General features: G+C 43.7%; 1 protein-coding gene across 1 annotated transcript in view; it reads left to right on the top strand.

Moving 5' to 3' along the window:
- The window catches only part of LOC126252441 (beta-alanine transporter), a 512,871-nt gene extending 497,557 nt beyond the window's left edge, over positions 1-15,314 (top strand). The window contains exons 11-13 of the mRNA XM_049953334.1: positions 2,949-3,005; positions 14,893-14,939; positions 15,073-15,314. Coding sequence (XP_049809291.1) covers positions 2,949-3,005; positions 14,893-14,939; positions 15,073-15,137 — 169 coding nt within the window. The 3' untranslated portion in view covers positions 15,138-15,314. The remainder of the gene's footprint in view (positions 1-2,948; positions 3,006-14,892; positions 14,940-15,072) is intronic.
- The last annotated feature ends 9,013 nt before the right edge of the window (positions 15,315-24,327 follow it).

The raw sequence follows: 24,327 nt of genomic DNA, 5'->3' as shown, positions 1-24,327 counted from the left end.
TTAAGAGGTTTTTCCTTCCTTCATTATCATCATGTTCAGCCAAGAACCGACGGAAATTTGATGTAATGTTAATCCAGCGGCATTCATCAGCAATGTACGCTCCCCGGTTAAACCACCACTCCGAGCGAAGCCGTTTGTGTTGTGATGTTCACTGCATCGTACGCATGAGATGGTAATTAAGTAGTTTGGATGGTGCTAGTCACCGACCAGTGGTGCGGTATGAAACAGAATTTAGCAGGGGAGTCCATTACTTGTCTCTAATGGCAGGTGCAGATTTGAACAGATTATGATATGCTTGCTGCACAATACGGCGATACTACCTTTTGGTGGGCAAACGTGTATCGATCCACTGATACATTGGCGACGAGAACGCCTGGTCTCGTGTCTGTGTGCAGCCAAACATCGGGATATTGTACTTCCGAATCACCCACAAATATGAATATTGTGTGACTCCAGCAGCACACAAAATGGAGACCCATTATGAAGCCCCTTTAAAACTCTGTTGGGTGCTGATAAAGCTGTCTCAAACGAATTCGTGGCATTTCGGTGTCTTCACAATGACAATATTCACGCCCTTGATCCAACCTGTTAGGTCAGGTAACAACACTTAACACTAAGACAGTCTGGTTGCAGTTCCACATGTCACATAGAACTGGAACTCTATCTTTTATTTACCTCTCGTTGGTATGTACGTGTACGAGGTCAGTATGACATCTCACGGCGTCTTCTAGACGCTCCGTGATTTTTTTTAAATTTTTTTTTATTTTTTTCAGTCAGTGTAGTCTCACTATCGGACAGCACCGAGCACCACAGTTACTCCTTTCACGTATTTGTGTTTGCATCCATAGCAGCAACAACCAGTTATCGTAGCTGAAAGTAATAAGTAAATGTGTAACTGTACATATGTCTAACGTTGAAGATTCAGTAGTTTGTTCAAAATGAAAACGTAAAAATCAGATATCAGTAAAAGTGCAGCACGCCATGTTCATTCCATGGATATTGGTAATCGGTGGAAAAGAATCAAACATGCGACATAAATAATTTAATGCAGGAGGGATGCCAATCTTCGAAATATCAACGAATCCCAACAAATACAATTAAACTTGTCTACCATCATGTATACGTCTAGAATACTGCACATAATGTACTTTGAATGTGGCTCATACATTAAATCAGAAGATAAATTGGAGGTACTTAAATGTGACGTTAATGAAGGCTGTGAAAAAGTGAAGTACGAAGGGAGCAGATTATGGAGAAAAATGTATGATGACAAAAGTATATGCAATTTCATTCCAGATGAACTGTCAGTTTTCCTTAGCACCAGGTTCGGCGTTCTAGAATATTAAGCTGGACTTGTTGGCGAAGGTAGAGCGGAATCAATTAACAAGCAGGTAAAGGCCAATCTACAAATAACTGATTTAGTTATCGGGCATGGTAGTTAAGTAGATGTGGAAACATTCGTACAGCAAAAGGTGGACTTTGAATACTAGTAACTGTAAAGGAAAAGCAGTCCACAGTGACTTGCAAGCTCTCGCTGATGTTCTACTTACATAGCTTTTCTGTAGAAATTTCTCTTTACTTTCGTCTTTTAAGTTGCTTTTGTGAACCGGTCTCGCTATAGGAGAGGTGCTTTATCTCTAGATACGGCTTCTCCTTCTCAAGACCCTTGCTAACGAGCAGTTACTCGAAATGAAACACTTGCAAGACAGTCAAGGAGCTACACAAATGATGAAAAGCCACAAACATCAAAGAAAAATGATGGGCAGAGAACAATCGTAATTGAGAAATAGCATCTAATACTGAAGGGCACAGAGTGGACGAAGTAAGGAAAAAAAAGCGAATCTGACTTGATAAAGGGCTCTGGAGTACCTATTAGAGTACTGCTGGCTAAATGTAACTCTCTGATTTCATATCTGAAAATACTAATTGTCATATTCAATGTGAATTATAAAAAACATAAAGAAAGAATTTTCACAGTGGACTAATCGTTACCGTTGACAATACGCATCAGTGACACCAGCAATTTTGAAAACGAAGTCCGTAATTAATGTTCTCTTTTTATCTTGTTATAAAAAATTTCCGCTTACCGCATTTCAAGCGTTTGAAGTACTTATGTTACGAAAAGGGAAAGTAAAGCTTTTTCACCCAGTATACAGCCTTGTATAGGCTTTACAAAAGTCTTTTCATATTGCATGTCAAAGCAAGAGACTACAGTAAAATATGTGACTAAATGAGAGAAAGAAAAATTCTGCGTTGCACCAAATGATTGTTATAAAAGTAATACGATGAATTCACAATGTCATCTTGTATTGCGCCATGAGAGTCATTAGCAACCCAAGGTACCAACTGGGAGCCATGTGAAAAATTCATATGTCTGTTTTGTCCACGAAACTACGTAGTTATACAGGTAGATGACTGATTAAATCTTTATTCTATCGCTATGAACTTAGCAGTGAATTTCATTATAGCTAACTATGTGGTATTGCCTACTTCCATATCAGTGAATGTTATTCCTGCAAATGTAATAGTACTGGAATCCAGTATTGGTAATTGCATGGATATAACCGGTTATTTGTATGGAATTGGGGATGCTGAATGGCCAGCTTGTTCGTCGAAACATGGCAAGATAGCACGAGATCAATGTGGGCACTTCGGTAAACACATGGCGCCCGGGGTTTGAAATTATTAGCATAGCTGTCCATAATAACCGGTTATTGACGAAACGGCCCAGGGCCACATTTTGTACACAGATAGTACGGAAGTCCAAGCACTGTAATCTCTTGCACAAGGAGAAATAGTATTAAAGGACAATATGTTAAGTGAAACGTGAATCATAGTCAATTATCTGGAACCAACTAAGGATTTAGTTATCTGCCATAAAAAAAAATGCTTTACCGTTTAGACATCGGTTTTCGTTTAACTGACTATGTCTTTTCTCATTGTTTCAGAGTGGGAGACGTGTCAATGGAAGATAAGCCAACGTCCTTAGAATCACCACTAAGAAGGTAAATCGCCTTCATGAATCTCGTGTACCGTGTTTCCATTTTATTAAAGCTCAGATTCCAGAAAGAAAATATCAACAGGAAGAACTAAGTACATTTTTTGAAATATGATACTGTTAAGAACATTCGCGTGAACGTGTGCGTATGTAAAACGTTGTGCTGATATTATATATTTACTCACTTTGCATAAATTGTGCACAATTGGGCCCCATGTCTCCTTACTAAATTATCAGTCAGTTAATAGTTACATAGAGTCTTTGTCATGTCAAACAATTTACCCAGGTAACTTTAAAATGCTGTTTAGTTAGAATGACAACGCTTCTTATTACAATACGCAATTAATGTAATTTTATTCGTCAATTTTTGCTTCAGAATTTTCTATATTACTGTGGTTGGTTTTTGAACTACTATTTGATGCAGTTAAATTATTGTTATGCTTACAATGCCGAAGAAAAGCTGAACTGCTTCTAATGTGCTATTTGTTGGAAAATTTATTCGGCACAGTTTTCGCTTAGTATCCAGCATATTAAAATTAAATTATCGCATTCTAAAAACAGAATATTCTACATAATTTAGCAAGTTACCTGTAATCATGAACTTCAGCTTCATTAAAAGCAGTACTGCAAAATTCATTCTTGCATTACACCTTTAGGCCACACTATGACTATAAATTACGAGCTTACAATACCATACGCACCACGGAAAACATAATTATATGCACCTCATCCGATAGAAATTCTAACAAAGCAATGTAATTTAAACGCTTAGAGCGTCTACCGGCTACAGTGGACTTGTATCATTCTCTGATACAGTAACAACGGCACAGACCCAACTGTCTGATCTTTGCGGCTGACAAATTCTGTCTCGTTCATCAGAGAGTACACATCAGTCATATCATATTGTACATGAAATAATGAATGGAAGTATGGAAATGGAAATGTCGTGTGGCTAGGGCCTCCCGTCGGGTAGACCGTTCGCCTGGTGCAGGTCTTTCGATTTGACGCCACTTCGGCGACCTGCGCGTCGATGGGGATGAAATGATGATGATTAGGACAACACAACACCCAGTCCCTGAGCGGAGAAAATCTCCGACCCAGCGAGGAATCGAACCCGGGCCCTTAGGATTGACAGTCTGTCACGCTGACCACTGAGCTACCGGGGCGGACATCAATGGAAGTGAAATGAACAGAAAGACAGCTGTAATCGGTGATTTATTTATTGTAAACACTATTTCGCTGCGTTAAACAGCATCCTCCAGTGAAATCAGTGTCACACTGGCGCGCAAAGAAGACCCGGCCTTGTATTCAAAGATCAGACCGCTGAAGAAGGGAAGTCTTCAAAATAAATAAAATAGGATATCGGGGAAAATAGTGCCGTGGAGCACCTGTGGTGATAGCAAGGGCACAGCACGGAAGGCGGTCAGGTGTGTACTAACACGGAAAGACGACATACGGTGGGAGACGCTACAGAGCGCATGAAGTTTAACTGCTGTGGCTGCCTGCATTATATTTTTTACTTAGTCATTAGTCTTCTGACTGGTTTCATATGGCCCGCCACGAATTCCTCTCCAGAGCGTACCTCTTCTTATCAGAGTAGCACGTGGAACCTACGTCCTCAGTTATTTGCTGGATGGTATTCCAATTTCTGCCGTCCCCTACAGTTTTTACCCTCTACAGCTCCATCTAGTACCATGAAAAATATTCCTTGATGTCTCAACAGGCGTCCTATCATCCTTTCCCTTCTTCTTGTCAGTGTTTTCTATACATTACTTTCCTCGCCAGTTCTGTAGAAAACATCCTCATTCCTTTCTTATCAGTCCACCCATTTTTCAACATGTTTCCGTAGCATCGCATCTCAAATTCTTCGATTCTCTTTTCTTTCTGGTTTTCCTACGTCCCTATTTCAGTACCCACATCACGAAGTCCTATATTCTACATAACTTCGTGCTGAACTTAATACTCTTGTCAGAACAGCTTACGTAATTTCGGTCTGTTATATGGATGAACTTCACGAATTTATTATGAAACACATTGAGTCACTCTATAGCCATGTCGTATGGGATTTACGTAGTGTACTTGTGACTATTGTGTAATGTGACAGGTGTAGCTGGAGGAAATACATAGGTAGACTACATTCAACTGGATATACGTCAACGAACACCAATGACTATTATCAAAGTTGCGTACATACCAGTATACTTATAAACACACTCAAACCCATCAGCTTACTGTTCTGCAACAGAAGAGAATAGCACCCAGTATTTCCAATGTTATTTGCAACTGCTACAGACGGGTGTAAATGTTTGCATGGATGATCTCAGCACATCTAAGTCATGACTGAATCTTCAGCTGAACTAAAATGGTAATCCCTGGAGGGAAGACGACGCTCTTTTTGCGAAAAACTACTGCGAAAAGTTATGGAATCGAAATTTGCGACTGACTGCAGAACGAATCTACTACAGACAAAGTACGTTTCACTTAACACTCGCGAAGACAAGAGAAGAGAAGGGAATTAGGGCTCTTACGGAAATATTTACACAGTCGTACCTCGAGTGGAAGAGGATGGACATGGCTCGTAGAGGTAATAGGTATCCTCCATCGTGCACTGTATAACATGTATATCTACATCTGCACTATTACTCTTGAACTAGCAATTACTTGTAAGTGCCGGGCAGAAGATTCATCCACCAACCTTCAGACTATTTCCCTATAGTTCCGTTCTCGAAAAGCGCGCGGAAAAACTAACACACCTCCGTGGCAGCTCTGATTTCTCTTATTTTGCTTTCATGATCATTTCTACATATGTAGGTGGGCGTCAATAAAACATTTACACACGCTGAGGAGAAAGTTGATGACCTCATGAGAAGATATGCTGCAACGGAAAACGCATTTGCCTCAATTATTGCAACTCCAAATCGTGAATTATATCCGTGGCACCCTGTTTTGTATTTGGCGATAATATAAAACGAGACGTTCTTCTTTGAACTTTCTTGATGTCCACCATCATTTATATATGATGCAGATCCCACCTCGAACAAAGATACTCCAAAACAGGGTGGACAATTCAGTTTAAACAGTCTCTTTAGTACAGCTTTTGCATTTTCTGAGCGTTCTGCGAATAAATTTGTCTTTGCAGGATGAGATTTTCACTCTTCAGCGGAGTGTGCGCTGATATGAAACTTCCTGGCAGATTAAAACTGTGTGCCCGACCGAGACTCGAACTCAGGACCTTTGCCTTTCGCGGGCAAGTGCTCTACCATCTGAGCTACCGAAGCACGACTCACGCCCGGTACTCACAGATTTACTTCTGCCAGTACCTCGTCTCCTACCTTTCAAACTTTACAGAAGCTCTCCTGCGAACCTAGCGGACACCGCGGCCGACTTAGAGCATCTTCATTGGTCACTGTAACAATATGGACATTCTCTCTAACAATTTAGTTTGCTGGGCTTATGATCAGTTCGCAAGCTCTGCTTGTTACTCTGAACAGTGTTAACTCTTATCGTTACTCACTGGTTTTGGTTTTTGACGTCATTCTTCCTGTTCGTCCACATGTGTGTGTTTCTGTGTTGTGAAGAACCTCTGCCACCTCGCCATTTCGTATGTTTTCTTTTGCTTTTGTGGGATACTTTCGTCTTTTGATTGTTTTGTTGACCGTGGGAGTGTTTGCTCTCTCTCTCTCTCTCTCTCTCTCTCTCTCTGTGTGTGTGTGTGTGTGTGTGTGTGTGTGTGTGCTCCTATTTTAGACTAGAGTGTGTGTTAATATTTTTCGACACGTGACGTATGTATGTGGGTATGTGTGTGTGTGTGTGTGTGTGTGTGTGTGTGTGTGTGTGTATGAGAGAGAGAGAGAGGGGGAGTTTCTAAAGGGATCTAACATGTTCTAACTATTGTGAGTGCAAATTGTTGCTTCACTATGGCACAGTGATAGATAATCTAAGTTAAGATATTTAGGAGTTTCGGGTACATTTTGTGGCATCTAAGGAGTAATTCTTTCTCTAGTTTCTGATGCTAAAAAAATTAAAAGATATGAGTTTCGGCTTTTGTTAGACACTGTAACCTCCACACAGAAATTGTTAATGTGATTGAACCATATGTAACCTCCCAACAAAATTATTATAATTAAATGAAAATGAACCAAGCGTAAACTCCCCACAAAAATAATAATTGAATGAATTTTTAAATATTGTAACCTCTGAACAAAATTGGCTCCCAATTAGAGTCTCCGTGCAGAAATGCATTCACATTTAATGTTCCCATAAAATTCTTTTCTCATTTTAATGTTAAGTTCGAAACAGAAAAATTCCTAAACACCAAAATAATAAAAAAAATTAGTAACCTGGTAAATTTCATGACGGCAGCCACGCTGCGCCTCGGCCCTATATTCTGAATAAAAAAAAGGCAAAAATTCTTACCTCAATAATAACTGCAAATATATCTGCTCTTACATAAAAATTCTCGGCACAGCTCCGTGCAATGCTGGCCTTTGCTTTATGACTCGTGAAAGGAATTAATTATTCATTGCATAAACTCTTTAAATTGAAATGAATGCTTTTTTTTTAAAAAAAATACTTTATATTATGAAAATTATTATTGGGGCATTTTTTGAAAGAAATTAAATGACAATTAATATACATTACTAGATATGCGCAAGGCTGCTTCTTTACCTTCTACAACAATACTCATCCTCCAGAGTCCTGACCAGAGTCCCAAGCAGAGCAGACAGCCGACAAAAATGGTTCAGATGGCTCTGAGCACTATGGGACTCAACATCTTAGGTCATAAGTCCCATAGAACTTAGAACTACTTAAACCTAACTAACCTAAGGACATCACACACACCCATGCCCGAGGCAGGATTCGAACCTGCGACCGTAGCAGTCCCGCGGTTCCGGACTGCAGCGCCAGAACCGCTAGACCACCGCGGCCGACAGCCGACACGCGCCGACCACCGCCGACTCACGCAGACTACTCAAGACTACTGTCGACACGCGCAGACAAGTGCAGACTAGACAAGCAACAACTAACGACATACTACTCTCTGGTCAGAGACTCTCCTATGCCTTGCCTATTGCAGGCAGCGCATACCTCACCTCTTACAACACTCACTAGATTTAGAAAGAAACCGAGCTCAATATTGATGACGGAAAACCGTAATTTTAAAGCTACACACCGACGGATTGTCTAAAAACAAAAATTTGTATTAAAGTAATATGGGTTCCAAAGTTATAATATTCGAGTTATTGATGTTTCTGTGTTTTCATGCTGTAGCTTTGATACACATCATTCTGCACCTGTAGCAGGGCGGGATTGGCGGGCGTGTGGTCAAGGCATTACCAAACCGCTGGTCCGTGTTCGATTTTTCGTCGTGGCTTTTCCTCATTCAATATTTTTTCGATGTATCTGATAATATTCTAACGGAATACCTTTCATTGCCTTTTCTTTAAAGCAAAACATCCGGAGGCGTGATTAATAATCAATTCAGTATATATAATCCACCAACATTTATTTTTATCGTGATACGTAGTAGAAAAATACACCTAAAATGCATTATTGCGTAATCCTAACTGATCGTCTATCCATGAACGTCCTCGCAATTAATGAGGTGAAATTTATCATAGAAACAAGCAAAACGTAAATATTTCTTGCACCATGCGCAGCCCAATAACAAAATCCTTCTTCATTGTACATCTTTCCGCCTCATTGTTCGTAGAAAACATACATAATTCACCTTGATTAAAGCTGATCTGTCTGATATCAATTTCGGTGCGTACCAAGCATATAAAAACATCTCTTGAAAGACAGGCTCGGACAACTGGTAATGGACCAACTTATGAATTTTGATAGCACCCCTTCTGTTTTGTAATTCTCTATTGTGCAGTGACGCCGCATGATATTGAAGTCATCCAATAAAATTCTCTACCCGTCGGAGAAAGTAAAGAGGTACATTCCGGAGGTATCACATTCATGATGCAGGTCAGTTGAGAATCAGCACCTACGACAGTCCTATTCTAGCGCACCGTGTATCTCGAGAAAAATAGCTGTCAATACATGTATATTTATTTGATTATTTGTTACACTTCCCAGTGCTTGCGTTCAATAAAGGCAATGAAAGGTATTCCCATTAGCAGAATATTATGATGCACCGAAACAAAAAATGTCGAATGAAAGAGAGATACGACTAAGAATCGAACACGGATCTATTATCTTGTAGTCCACAGCTCGTGATCGTGCGGTAGCGTTCTCGCTTCCCACGCCCGGGTTCAAGGATATTTTTCTCGCTGTCGGTAAACAATTGGTGAACTGAGTGTCAACAAATCCAGTTCACTGAGTTCGTGTTTGTTTGTAGGAAGTATCCCGAGTCCGGTAAGAGGAGCAGGTGAGAAGATATCTTCTGAGGAATCGCACGCGTAATTAAGGCCAGCATCTGTCGCACCAAAAATCATACACCCATCGCTGATCCACATACTAGGCGATGCTCGTCCGTGTTCAGAAAATCATGGGCGACAAACAACGGGGTGTTAGCAATACGAATCCCTTGAAGACGTGCTCGGCGTTCTTGCTTCTCACTGACCGCAAGGTTCCATTCAGGTTGGACGTCAGTGGTAAGATATGGAACGCACACCGATCGCCAGACGACACCCCAGTCGACGTGGAGATGTTTCTACTCAACCACCTTTGGCGACCCGTTGTGCTGAAGAAAGCCATAGGTCGACTTCATGGGCACAAATCACATTAGCAATATCCCATTGCGGACATAGGTTATTCCAACGAAAAAATGGTGCAAGTAGTGGTAAAAGAACGGTGGCGTCCCATTTGAGAGCTGACGAAAAGCACTGTCGCTCAGTCAGGGACATGATACAGGCCTAAACTGCCCCTGAACAGCGGAAGGGGAGTGTCTCGAACGGTACCTGTAACAGTAGGCCATTGCAAAAATATGAGCCCCATATTGCCAGCACACGGCGGGCCATGGAAAGCAGAATGGAGAGTGTCTGTGCTACGTGCGGATACATGACAACAAAAATATATTAACATACTTTGTTCGTTGTAGAAGATCGAGTGGTGGTAAGCGATGACCTAGAGACCCCGGCGTTGAGGGCAGTCGTGAGCCGCACATCACTTGAGAAATCGAGTGGTAAGTAGGAGATGGTAGCAGCCACACGCAATGCAGCAACATTGTCCATAGGAATCCCAACACTTATTGCCATAGCACTCGATTTGCGGACGTTGAAGCAGCCAGCAGGAGCTTCGCAGTAGGTGGATACCGGTGTCAATTACTGCCAGGCCTCAGCGCCACTACGAAGATCGAGAACGGGATCGTGTGCATAAGCAATGGAGCTTAATACCTGGCACAATCAGTAGAGGCGAGCGTTGACGGAGGCCACAGAGCAACGGTTCCATGGCGACAGCATACGACAATGCAGGCATCCTTGACGCACTGAATGCCGGATCAAGTTGGAAGGAGTGAGACGGCCACTGTAGAGTACGCGGGAGGTTACTCCGCAGAGGAGGGGCAATACGACGTCGACGATAGATCTGGGTGTCCCAAACTATGAAGCACCAGTTACAGGTAGTCATGATCGACGCGATCGAACGCCTGGCTGAAGTCAAGAGTGGCCAAAAGTGCAAGTACACGACGAGCGTGAGAGAGAGATTGTGTCCCGATAATGAAAAAGAACAGTGCGGAGGTTATTGGCACCTCCGAAAGAGGTTTGATCAGGGAAACCACGTACCGGGCCGTCCGTTTAAGCCGTGCAGCCGACAGCCGGGTATTGATGTTTGTGTCGCTGTGGGGCAACGCCAAGGGGCGATAGTCGCATATGCATGATGTACCAGGAGGCTTGTGGATGGGAATGAAGAGACGTTCAAGGAAACGTTCTGTCATCTGCACGATACGCGACGTAATTTTCCGACAACTTTCCGTTCACACTGGCGCCAATGTGGGACGAGATGTTTGATGAAACTGTAGTGGGAGGTCATCAGACCCAAGTGCCTTGTTTGTAGAGCCCACTTGAATTGCATCTTGATCTTCTTCCTCTGTGTCGTCGGCAAGCAAATCTATCCCCATGAACCGAGGCGAAAGAGACTCGGAAGACCGCTGTAACGTTGGAATGGTGATGAGGTTGTGCAGCGTACAAAATAACAGAATATGCATGGAAGACAGACTCCAAATCGCTTTGGGTACCTAAGCGCGGCCCATGCTCAATCATAAGAAATTAATAAAAGTCCTCCCATTATAGCGCAGTTTCACTATCACACTGCAGACTGACTGACGCTCCTGGGCTAACCTGTCGTCTATGCGCGCCGTGACCATCCACAGCTCCTTCAAGGTGATGTCAAGAGTAGGCAGTGAGTGGTGACTGGGCACTGTTCACTGTCGTCTGACACTCCGGGGCGAATACGGCATCATAGTAAATTTTCAGAGAATGGCGCAGTAGAAATCCTGTACTTGTCACTGCCACACTGTGCCATATGTTCCATAACTAGTCAATGCACTGCAGAGGGAAAGCTTTTTGCAGAGGACCCACCATGACAGGGAGGACTGATATGCATCAAGGCGTCGACGACAAGCTGTCGATGTAGTCTCGATGTGCTACCAGCAGTGAGGTGAAGTAAGATTTATTGTGTTCAATTTCCCAGGTACCCAGTGGTGCCACATCCTCTGGTGGCAGACTGTGATGGCACAGATATATGCATCATGATTAGAGAACGCAACGGGCCAGATTCAGCAGTCTGTAACCGATAGAAATATCACAGGAGATATAAACATGATCGAGGCGACTCGAACAGTAGCTAGCGAATGCGTAAAACCTAGACGAACACCGTAAACATGCTCCCAAAAGTCCGCATGGTTGAAGTGCTGGACAATTGCCCATACCACCGCGTGCGGAGAGTGACATGGGGCGCATTGGGTGCCTGAGTGGAGTTAAAGGCGTCTCACATGGTTAAGGCATCCTGCCGACCCAGGGAGAGAGGCATGACCTACTCGAAAAAGAAAGTGGAACTATCGCGGCAGTGATGGCACGTAGACGTCAATGATCCTGATGGCGCAAAACGTGAGAGCTATGCCTCTTTCATCTGGGAGATAGCAACTGCATCACGTAAGAAAATCGCCACCCTGCTACTAGTATGGGAAGCATGGGAGACGTGTGCTGTAAAGCCATGGGAAGCCAAAAGCGTTGAAACATCTAGCTCCTGAAGAAGGTCAACGTCAGCGCCCGCAGAATACAGCATTTCATGGTGTAATGCCTGTTTAGAGAACATGCGAATAGTATTGACATTGACTGTGGCTAGGATATAAGTTTGAAAACCTGCCATCACCGAGGGGGTGGGTGATGAAAACACAGAGGAAGCACAAGGAACTCTCCGTTAGGAACCCGTGGAAGGCATATCACTGTGACAGGAAGGGAGCCGACCCCACCAGTGGGGCTCATCGCTCTGTACATCTCCAGAATGTCCATCCTTAGCATCGACGTCGTCCGCCCAGCAGACAGACGTCTCACCGAGTGTATACAGTAGAGTCTATACAGTAGGTGCGCCCACAGGTAGCGTCAGAAGCAGAAATGGGAGCAACTGCATCAGACAGAGGCAGAGGAAGGTCAGCGACTGCAGATGGATGCTGACGTCGTCCTGTGCCAGGGTGTCAGATGACAGCGCATCATCAGCATGATAGTCATCATCCTGTGCACACAGGCGATGGAGACAGTCATCAGAGGGCATACTGCTCTGTCTGTTCCGTTCCCTCGGCGATCGTTGCTACCTAGCACTTTGCTCCTTGTCGGATGACGGATGGTGGTCGATCGACATGTGGCCAGATGGCAGAACAGCGGACGTCGGTACAGCTCTATAATCAACAACCAGGGCCATCGTCCATTGGTACTGCCTCTAGCGGCAGCGTAGGAGAGGCAGGCCAAACGTCGTCTAGATGAGTGTATGCCGGCGCTGATCGATTCAGAGTGGGCACAGGAGGCAACCCAGCCACGAAAGCGTGAGTTAACACAGAAGGCGCCGACAGGAGGGCGATGTCTGTGATAGGCGTCCGAACCAGTCTACGTTTGATATACTCAGAAAAGACATGGCCTTCCTGGTCAGAACCTGAAAAAGTGCACGGATGCCCATCGTACATGACGACAGCCCTGCAGTCGGCAATAACGCAGTAAGATGGCACATGTTTTCTCAGTTCAATTTCTCTCTGATGGACACAATTGAGGATACAGCAGACTTAGCACCTGTTCCTCTTCTCACCAAGGTTACTGATGACACTGTCGAACATTCCGAACGTTTGGAGGCCAAAACCAGCGCGATAACCCAAGACAATTTCTATTTGAGTATCGGAACTTGAGATGGGTATCATGATGCTACACACAGTTGGCGCAGAGCTCTTCATTCGCCAGCTTTATATTCAGTGGTACTAAGGATCAAAAAATTAATTCCTAAAACATTTCGAAGGCAGAGACGTATTTCATCCCTTGTAAAGCGTTTTGCTTCATACGCTTTTGGTCGTTCAAAAGCCAAAAGAAATATTAATTTCATGGTAACGTGGCAATAGGAGAACGTCATGATGGTTCAAATGGTTCAAATGGCTCTGAGCACTATGGGACTTAACTTTTAAGGTTATCAGTCCCCTAGAAGTTAAAACTACTTAAGCCTAACTAACCTAATGACATCACACACATCCATGCCTGAGGCAGGATTCGAACCTGCGACCGTAGCGGTCGCGCGGTTCCGGACTGTAGCGCCTAGAACCGCTCGGCCACCCCGACCGGTGTCATGATGGTGGATGAATTCGGACCCTAACACAAGCCACTGCGCGGAAGTAAACAAACGCGCGTACGCTCACAAGCAGTACAACACGCGAAACGGATACAACGCTTGCTCGCTTTATCACTGCCAAAGGGAGACTGACCGCTTGACCACAGACGTCGCTCTCCCAGATGCGTAGAATGACGTTACCCAACCTACATCATGAATCACAGAACCTTAAGAACTCGATCATTATTATGTTTAGACCCCTTCTACATTAATAAAAAAGGTTGTTTTTGACGATATTTTTATGTAGAGCATTGAAAAAAGGATTTTGAATCATCAACTTCGACCTCAACGTCTTTTTTAAGGAAAACTAGGGGGTGTCTAGCGAATGACCGAAACACGTGTGTCTTTATTTTCAGTACAGAACTTCATTGGAAACCTTTATCGAAATCGGTGCCCCACATGTCAGATCCTCCCTTTGTGAGCACACATTCGACTACTTGCTGTTTTCCTTGTATAACAGAGGTACTAAATAATTTCCTGGGCCAAACGATCATGTGGTACTCGCCTTTCTGCGACGCCTCGGAGTCTCACAGTCTTCTGACAAGCCATCTTTTCTCTTATTTTTTCTCTTTTTTTTTTAAGAAAAATATTCTTCTGTCAGCTTTTGATGCGGCGCGCCAAGAATTCGTCTCCTGTGTCAACTTTTACCCCTCAGTCTACCATCTGCAACCTACGCCGTCAATAATTTGCTGGATGTATCCCAATCTCCATCTTGCTATAAAGTTTTTACACTCTACAGCTCCCTCTAGTACTGTGGAGGTAATTTCTTGATGTCTTAACAGATTTCCTATCGTCCATTCCCTTCCTCTTGTCCATGTTTGACACATATTCGTTCTCTTTGTGATTCTGCGGAGAATATCCTCATTGCTGACCTTACCACTCCACCTAATTTTCACCGTTCTCCTGCAGCACCACATCTTAAATGCTTCTGCTCCCTTCTATCCAGGTTTTCCCACAGTCCATGTTTCACAGCCATACAATGGTCTGTTCGAAACGCACTTTCTCAGAAATTTCTTCCTGAAATTGGACATACGTTTAATATTAGCAGACTTATGTGGCCTAACGTGCCGCTGTGTCGACAGCCTGGTGCTGCAGCACCACCAAAAGGCGGCGGCGGGCAGCGGCGCGTCTCCGCGCGCCTCCGTCACGGTGATCGACGGCGGAGGCGGCGCCGGCGACCCGCCGCCCTCGCCGCGGCAGCGGGACCCCCCTGGCGGCCGCCACTGTGTCGCCGCCGGCTGCGAGGTCGGCGCCGCCCCCGCCTCCGCCACAGAACACGCCGTCCGCATCACCGTCGTGTGAAGTCCGCCGCCCGACGCCCCGCTGACGACACAAGTGCCTTCTCCTGTCTGCTCCTCTCCTCCGGAGGGACCAAGCCACACTTTAGACAAACGCAAATGTTACGACATGTTTACACATTTTATGGAATGTTATATTTAGTAATTTATATTTACTGCCACGTGTATTTGATACCACAGAAATTTAAAGAAGAATCTCACGTTGTTACGAGATTGACAGCTGTAATGCTGTGTCCTTTGTTAAATTAATTAAAATGTTGTAATTACTATTCACTGTTTCATTTTTTCACCACATTTGTGACCTGACACGGCAAACTGAAGTACTGTATATCCGATAAAGGAGACAAATAATGATAGCAACAGTAATTGCTGCGGAATTCTCACATTGCTCTGCTGTTGGGCGCTGAACATTTAGCAACAAGTTGTAACACGCCTCTATTTAGGCAGTGTTTGGAATCCTACTGTCTGTAAGACATAACTGGAGAGGAGTCTTAGCAGTATACACGTACAATACACTGACGATTCACTTTAATGTGACTACCTGTCAAAAAACTTTCTGGGGAACGAATAGCTGCGATATGTGCTGGAAGAGGCAATGAGGTTCTGGAAGGTAGCGACAGGTACGTGGAACCATTCCGACTCCTGTGCTGGAGCCAGATGCGCTAGCTTTCTCGGTCCAGGAACCATGATGCGAACAGCCCAATCAAGGTAGTCTCACAATGTCTCGATTTCGTTTGAATAAGCGGAGTTTGGTGGCTAGGGGATTAAAGTAAACTCATCTTTCTGTTCTTCGAACCACTCACATACACTACGATGCTAGCTGTGTGACTCATTGCATTGCCTTGCTGGTAGACGTCATCCTGCCGAGGAAAAACAAACTGAACATAGGGGTGACATGGTCCCCAAGGATAAATGCTGATCTGATCCATTTTCTCTTCCAAAATGTGATCACTCAGAAGCCAAGAAAACATTCCGCTGATCATAATATTCCCTCCTTGTTTCCTTCCAGACGTTTCACGCTGCACACGCCTACATCCATCTGGTCGATGGAGTGTAAAACGTTCGCCACTAAGTCGACGTCCATTTGCAGTCATGGCGTGCTAATTGCAGCCTTTGTCGCCAGGGAACAGCAGTCAGTATGGGTGCATGAACCAGGCACCTGTGCAGAACTGCATACACAGCAATGTTGGCTTGAACGGTTGTTGAGGAGACACTGATCGTAGACCCTTGGTTCAGGTGGGCGGTCAGTTGCTCGACAGTGCACATCTTATTCGTCCTTACGTATTTACTCTGCTGTCGTACACACTTGTTACATATGGGCCGCGGTGCACCACCATTTTCTCGGCGCCGTGTATGAAGTAGCCATTTTACCAGGCACGTTATGCATTAGGCACGGCGGCACGTGAACAGTTCGCAAAGATAGCAGTTTGCAATTGATGTCTCCCCTGGCTTGAAACCGCTGATCACATCATTTTGGACGTCAGCTGAACCACTTCGTTCCCCACTACGATTACGACTGCACTGTTATCCGCGACCATCCACCACTCTTTATATAACTACTACTTGTCGTCTATGAGTGGTTACTGCAAGTTCATGTCCAACTTGGGAGGTGGTTGCATTAATGTACCTGTACTGTGTACGTCCTTGTACTCCACTGATCAGTAAAAATTGTTACCTACCAGCATGTTTGAAAATTACTTTTATTAATTGTTTATTGTGGGATCGTAATCGATTTTCCTTTGACTGGATACTTAATCTTCATCCCTCCTGTAACCGTGTCGCTTTTAGCACTTTGCGTAGCACCAAGTTCACGTTAAAACTTTGCAACTAAGTTATCCCTTTTACGGCATAAATACCTTTATTTTCCTCAATAGCAAGCCAACGGACCTGGCCACATATACTTCTTCCACTACCTGTTTCCACATTAGAATTGCTGGAAAGCAACAGCCACTATTTTTTGGTACTGGATCATGACAAGACCTAGCTACTGGAAGTAACTGCACAATACTCACGGGAATACTGATTACATTTTGGAGTAATAACTCTAGTAGGCCTCCTATGACTGACTCCGTCTGTTCTTACCGAGTTCGTATACATTATCGGATCAAACGTATTCGTAAGTCAAACATTGGGCATAAACATTGGATGTGTGTCTACCTTTTGCATTATGATGGCCCAAAATCTGCTGGGACACTTTCAATGTGGTTTCCGAATGTTTATGGAGGAATGGCATCTCATTCTTCCTCGAGAACCGAAACCGGAGTAGGTAACGACGTACGAAGTAGGGGTATGGAATGAAGTCATGGTTCTAACTCATCGGAAAGGTGCTAGTTTCGATTCAGGTCGAGATTCTGGAACGAGCGGTCCATATCAGAAATGTTGTTATCTTAACAGCTGCCTCAGAGATACTACTTAATGTTAAGATCCATAGCCATGATCATTTGTACGATCATAGCCTCAGAAATGTTCCTCTGCTGAATGCAGTACACTGTATCCCTCCAAATAAAGCATATTTTGAGTACAAGTGATGAATTTCTGACAGTTTCCTTGTAGAGGACACCTTTGTGTGGAAGTGAAACATGGACTGTCGGCAAACAGCAAAAGAAGAGAATCGAAAAGTTTGCAATGACAAGGAAGTTCACCACAGTATCAGTGAACATTCGAACATAAGCGAAACACTGCAAAGCAGACGGGGCAGGATGATAAAACAAATGTCGAGGCAGCAGGGAGTATCTTCTAAGGTATTAGATGGAAAGGTCAAGGGTAAAAACTGGTGGGGTAAAACGGACTTTGGAAAACACTCACTAGATTAAGTGAAGACGTAGGGTGCAGGTGCTACTCTGTGATGAAGGTTTTGATACGTGAGAGGTGTTCATGATGGGCCGCATAAAAACAAAAACAGAAGTCTGATGATCAAAAAATAGAGCAAAACATTTCTAAAATTGATTTCTATTCACAGTTGAAATTCTGAGAGTGACAAGGATTAAACACGACTGAGACAAAAATTATCCAAAACTTGTGTAAAAGCCTAGTGGAGTAATAAGAGTCGAAGGACATGAAAGGGATGTAGTAACTGAAAAGGGAGTATACATTGAAATAGAGGAAGTGGAGGAGAAATTTGGAAAAAGAAATAATGCTCGGAAGAGACTGATAAAAACAATGAGCTTTGTAATGATACTGTACGTCTGCCAGAGACGGTAGAGTACTTGGCAGATCTGTTGAACGTGATACATAGAAGAATATGAAAAAGAGAAAAACAGTGGTACCGGATTGTAGCCGAATCAAATCAGGGGAAGCAGACTGCATTCGATGGTAAATGAGACATGAAATGCAGTAGACGAAGTTTGCTGTTTGACACAACAAGCAAGAGGCACTGGATAAAGTGGAGAGGAAATTAAATTGACACTGGTTTTAGTAAGAAAAAGGCTTACGTAAGACAGGAATTTACTACCATAGAGTAAAGTGTGAGTGTCAGGAACTCATTTCTAAATGTATTTATCTAGAGTGTAACCTTATTTGGCCGTTACACAGTATAGACAAGAAGGGAATAAGAGGTTTAGAAATCTGGTGTCCACAGAAGGATACAGAGGATTAGATGGGGAGTTCAGATAAATAATGAAGAGTTACAAAATCGACTAGGGGATAAAACAGGGTTGTGGTACAAGCGATCCGTCGATATGATGAACTCTGAGGCTTCAGTTTGTTGACTATTCGTTAATAGAGAGAAGGGTTGGAAGGGGTGGGGTGGTAGTGGTGGTGTACTACAAACGGATGCCGATGCTTCACTGCAGCAAGCAGATCAAATAGATGATGGTTGCAATAACTATGAATATTGATACAAAGAACTGCATCGAATCAGTCTTTTGAATGAGAAACATAATATAAACGCTGTAGTGGAATGGCATCAGTAGTAAGACATCAGGGAATAACTTCCATGGTGCTAGAGGAAGCCGGCTGAGGTGGCCGAGCGGTTCTAGGTGCTGCAGTCTGGAACCGCGAAACCGCTACGGTGGCTCGAATCATGCCTCGGGCACGGATGTGTGTGATGTCCTTAGGTTAGTTAGGTTTAAGTAGTTCTAAGTTCTAGGGGACTAATGGCCTCAGAAGCTAAGTCTCATAGTGCTCAGAGCCATTTGAACCTGTAGAGGGCAAAAAAGCGTAGAGGAAGAGACAGATTGAAATACATCCAGCAGGTAATTTAGGACGTAGATTCCAAGTGCTACTCTGAGATGAGAGAGAGGGGAGGAGAGAAATACGTCGCGAGCCGCATTAAACCAGTCATAAGGCTGGTGACTAAAAAAAAAAAGTTTTAATCTATCACTTTCTGCATCCTCATTCCGTTGATCATTGCTCATTTTCCCACTTTTAAGGCAGTAACTCACTCCACTGGAAAGAGGAACCCCTATCCCTCTTTCCGCTCTTTCGTCCTCTCTGGAAAGTTCGTTGGCAGGGTAGAATGACTCCTTGCAACGGAATCCTTCTGGGACTACTGCTAATCAATTTTACAGAAAATCAAAGTAGTGGCTGTCGTCTAACGTGTGAATCGTTCAGTTTTCACTGGTGATGAAAGACGCAGCCCCCGTCTCACGGTTACATGTACTTTATCGTAGAACTGGTGGCAAAAGACAGTCGCCTAGCACAGTGACCACACAGTTACCAGACCCAGCGTCAGCCTACAGGGTTCATTCTGTACAAGAAACGGCGCCACAGCCAGTAGTTTGTATTTTAACCAACCAATATTCAGAGCTGTAGCGAATAAACACATTGTGAAATAGTGCTAGCGGTTCTTTAGTGTGTAGCGCAGGAAAGGTTAGAGGTGGTAAGTGGATAGGAGTGGTTGCGGTGTAAGTACATATATTTTATTCTAATTTATTAACCAGACACATATCAATTGGAGCGCTTCAGAATATATAAACAAATAAAATAATTTGTGCTCAAAATCCTGTCACTTTAACAAAAGGGACAGGATATATTTCAATAAATGCCCTCTTGGCGCTAACAAAATTACCCCAATGAATCTTGTCTTGCAATGAAATGAGCTCACAGAAACAGTCAGTAAACCTATATCAAAATAATATACAGCTGTAAACAACACTAATAACAATAAATATAACTATGTGCTGACTGAAGAATACATATAAGTATGCTTATAAATTAAAGGAACAGATACACAGAATCCTACGAAAGTTAAATTAATTTTGCAGTCGCCATTTAACGTTGCAGAGGAGGCTCGCACATTATTGCAATGTGGGAGCATCAAAAAGTATTCACCAGCTCTTGAAACTAGATCGTAGTCTTAATACAAGAAATCACACCGCCAAACACAAGCTTAGCACTGACATAACAGCATTCCCAAGGAGGCTACGATAACATAAACTACGCTAGGATAGAAGTGTATTTGAAGATGCATAATAACGAACTTGTAGCACCATTGCCCTTACACTAATCACATACGGAACCACTGTCAGTGATACACTTGCTGGTACAACGTCAACAACAATATTAAAGAGAACCACAGCCCAAGTTTATAACCGTTGTTCAGTCGAACATCATTAGATGTCTCTCTCTCTTCTCTCTCTCTCTCTCTCTCTCTCTCTCTCTCTCTCTCTCTCTCTCTCGCATTGTATCACCATAAGAGCGACCACCAACAGGTAAAATTCATTTGTTTACTGTGAGTCAGGTCTTCACAGTTAACAAGATACCATGCACCAGCCACCCCTCAGCTCAGAAACAGATGTGAACATGTTAACAAAAAGCTTTGGTGCGGCCGGCACACCAGGTTGCCCCACTGCTGGCAACGCAATTTCCAGCTCCGGCCTTGCTGTGCAACTACCCTAACATTTTTCTTAGCTTACTTCCTTCCTCCCCGAGTACCTACGTATTGACTACCCACTGTACGCTGGTTTGACAAAAAATGGGATACACCGTGTCGAACCTCCTGTTGCCTGGCGTGGAGCAGCAACTCAACGTAGTATGGGCTCAACAAGTCGTTGGAAGGACACTGACAATATATTGATCCATGCAACCTTTATAGCCGCCTATAATGGCAAAAGTGTTGCCTGCGTAAGGCTTTGTGAACATATGCCACGATTATGTTCCATGTCGGGCGAATTTGCGTGGTCAAACAATTCGCTCGAATTCTCCACAAAGTTCTTCTGACCAATCGCGAACAATAGTGGCACATTTTCAACCATAAAAGTTCCATCGTTGTTTATAAACATTAAATACATGAATACCTTCAAATGGTTCAAAAAATTGGTTCAAATGGCTCTGAGCAATATGCGACTTAACTTCTGAGGTCATCAGTCGCCTAGAACGTAGAACTAATTAAATCTAACTAACCTAAGGACATCACACACATCCACGCCCGAGGCAGGATTCAAACCTGCGACCGTAGCGGTCACGCGGTTCCAGACTGAAGCGCCTAGAACCGCACGGCCACACAGGCCGGCCCTTCGAATGGCCTCCACGGTGCCGAACATAACACTTTACTGTCAATGATCGTTCAGTTGGGCCAGAGGACGCAGTCCATTCCATGTAAATGTAGCCCAAACCATTATGGAGGCCACCAACAGCTTGCACAGCGTCTTGTTCACAACTTGCACCCTCGGCTTCAAAGCGTCTGTGCCACACTCGATTCCTACCAACAGTTCTTGCTATTGTAGCGGCACCACAGTTTAAGATAGGAAAGTTAGATTCGGTACAACATTTTGGAGAGACAAGTTACAGCCCGGCACAGGCCTGTTGACAGTAAGTTACGCTGACCAGCGGTTCGAAAGTGGAAAGGAGGCCACAGGGCCGTCGAACCGCTGAAAAGATTAAACGCAGCGGTTTGCATGGCGCAAGGTACAGGCAGAAGGGGTCCACTGCTGCAATCTAGGAGTTGTGAGTACGTGACTCGGAGCGGCGCGTTAGCAAAACACAGGCACACAGCCGCATAAAAATAGGCGCCGGTCTTGTAACGGGGCATTCAAGTATGGCAGCTCTCCTGGATAACAGGGAGTGTCACACCACCGGCTGCACATAGCAGCACATGGGACGCCAGCGTTCCAATCCCCAGCGGGTCACTGGTTCGACCCTCTGAGGCTGATGTGGGGTCCACAGCCAGCCAGCAGTGTGCCACTCCATGGCTCGCTACTGCGGGCAGGCGTCCTGGCTCCCAACACACACTGGAGACACTAATTACTGACCACGGGGACAACTTTATGTCGGATTCAATGAAAGAACTGTGTAAACTGTCGAACACAAAGAAGATGAGAACGAGCGCATTGCATCCACAGGCCAATGGAAGGACAGAACGGGTACACAGAGCAATCGGGAATATGCTGAGGTTTTATGTGGATTCTCATCACCATCAGTGGGACGAGTATTTGAAGCATATTGTATGCGCACACAATGCAAAAGTCCATACAAACACCGGTTTGTCTCCATATGAGGTAGTGTATGGGTGAAAAATGCCATCACCGTTTGATTTAGTGAGGCTACGGAATGGAATGACTAGTGAATCTGTACGTCAATTCGCGAGAACAATTCGGGAAGTTTGGAAATGGGTACAAAAGAAGAATAAGAAAGCTTTGGAAAGGCAGGAAGAGGCAGTGAAGTGGAAAGGAACTTTACCACAGTACAGAGTGGGGCAGTGGGTAATGCTGTCCAGGCCCTATACGCGAAAAGGGAAAACGAAGAAGTTCCTCACGAGGTATCAAGGCCCTACGAAGTCATAGAAACCACATCCCCCGTAGATGTTAAGCTTCAGCTGCCACCTAGAACAACGATAGTACACAATGGGAGGTTGTGGCCATTTAAGGGTTGTCCAGATGTGATTCCAGGCATGTCACAGGAGGGGAAGAGGAAGGAAGAGAGACTGAAGAGAGGTGTTCAGCGCAGAGAAAACCAGGAAGATAGAGTACAACATGATGTACCATATGCTTTGTGATCCAGAAAGTAGTAGAGTTTTTATAGTATTTTTGTTTTCGTGTCATGTACATTGGGTTTGCATAGAGCAATAAGAAATTGAAATTTCATATGATGTATGTATTTTCGAATATAGCCTGCTGCGGACAGCAGTCATTTTGAAGAGGGAAGAAGGGTGATGGTGATTCCTGTCCTCAGGTCACTGAAAAGGAAAGTGTAGCGTCTGACGTATGTACAGTGTTGTTGGAGGAGAAATCAAACGCAGTTCTGGAGAAATAAATGCGTCGGTGTAAATTTTGCGGCAAAGCCGTAAGAAATATGTGTTGAACGATGTCAAAGTCGTACGATATCCTGTTTAAATTTTTAGGTTATTCACAATGCTGAGTCAGAAAAATCGTGTTTATTGCACCAGTTCATATAATCTAAATTTAAGAATGAAAGTAGTCACACAATCGGTGTTGAGTTTTGATCAAAAATTATGAATGTTGGAGGAAAATCTGTGAAGCTACAACCATGGGACACATGCACAGTGCAGTTATTTTTAGCCAAGGGGAAAGGAATAGACTGTCCAAGGGACATCGTGGAGACAAAAGTGAGCTTGCAACGGGTCAGGAGGCATTGGATCTTCTCCACCTACGAAAATTTGGTAGTAGTAGCAAATTGTTTTGAGTGGGTAGTATTGGCTGAAGCGAAACGTACAGAGCTCGAGGGTAGTGGAATTTTAATCAATGAAACTAAGTGTAACATAATAGGACCAACCTTCCACCTGCTAGCATCAATTTCAAGAGTCACGCAATTGAATGTTACGCACGCACAGCAGTACTGGCCAGAACTTTAGAGTTTTTGCCAAGGGAGAATATGACAGAATGCCTGAGCTAGCAGGACAGAACGGATTAGGTTGTGGAAAGGGGCCAAAATGAGGTTGCTGTTAGTTGCACTCATCATACAAACTTGGTTTGTCCACACATAATATTACACAAGAATGCAAAACACTCAAAGTTGTAATCAACCTTCTCTGATTAACTTAAAATCGGCTTCATACGCCTGCTAAACCCGCTGGGCAGAACCGGTAACTAGGATTGTGGAAAGGGCCAAATACGGTTGGGGTCAGTTTCACCCTCTAATTGGTATTTATTGTAATTTAATAACACTTTTACAACAAAACCGGCACATAACAAGAACTTTCCTGAAAGCAACTCTTTCATGGTCGAAGGCCTCCAAACAAGAAATCTTATCACATCATAAAGATAAAAATCCAATTAAAATAGCAATAAAATAATTAAAAGAAACATCACAGCAAAGTAGATA

This window comes from Schistocerca nitens, chromosome 4, assembly GCF_023898315.1.
Source record: "Schistocerca nitens isolate TAMUIC-IGC-003100 chromosome 4, iqSchNite1.1, whole genome shotgun sequence".
NCBI classification, from domain to species: domain Eukaryota; kingdom Metazoa; phylum Arthropoda; class Insecta; order Orthoptera; family Acrididae; genus Schistocerca; species Schistocerca nitens.
Note: the sequence above shows the minus strand (reverse complement) of the source record. Positions and strands in the feature narration are given on the sequence as shown.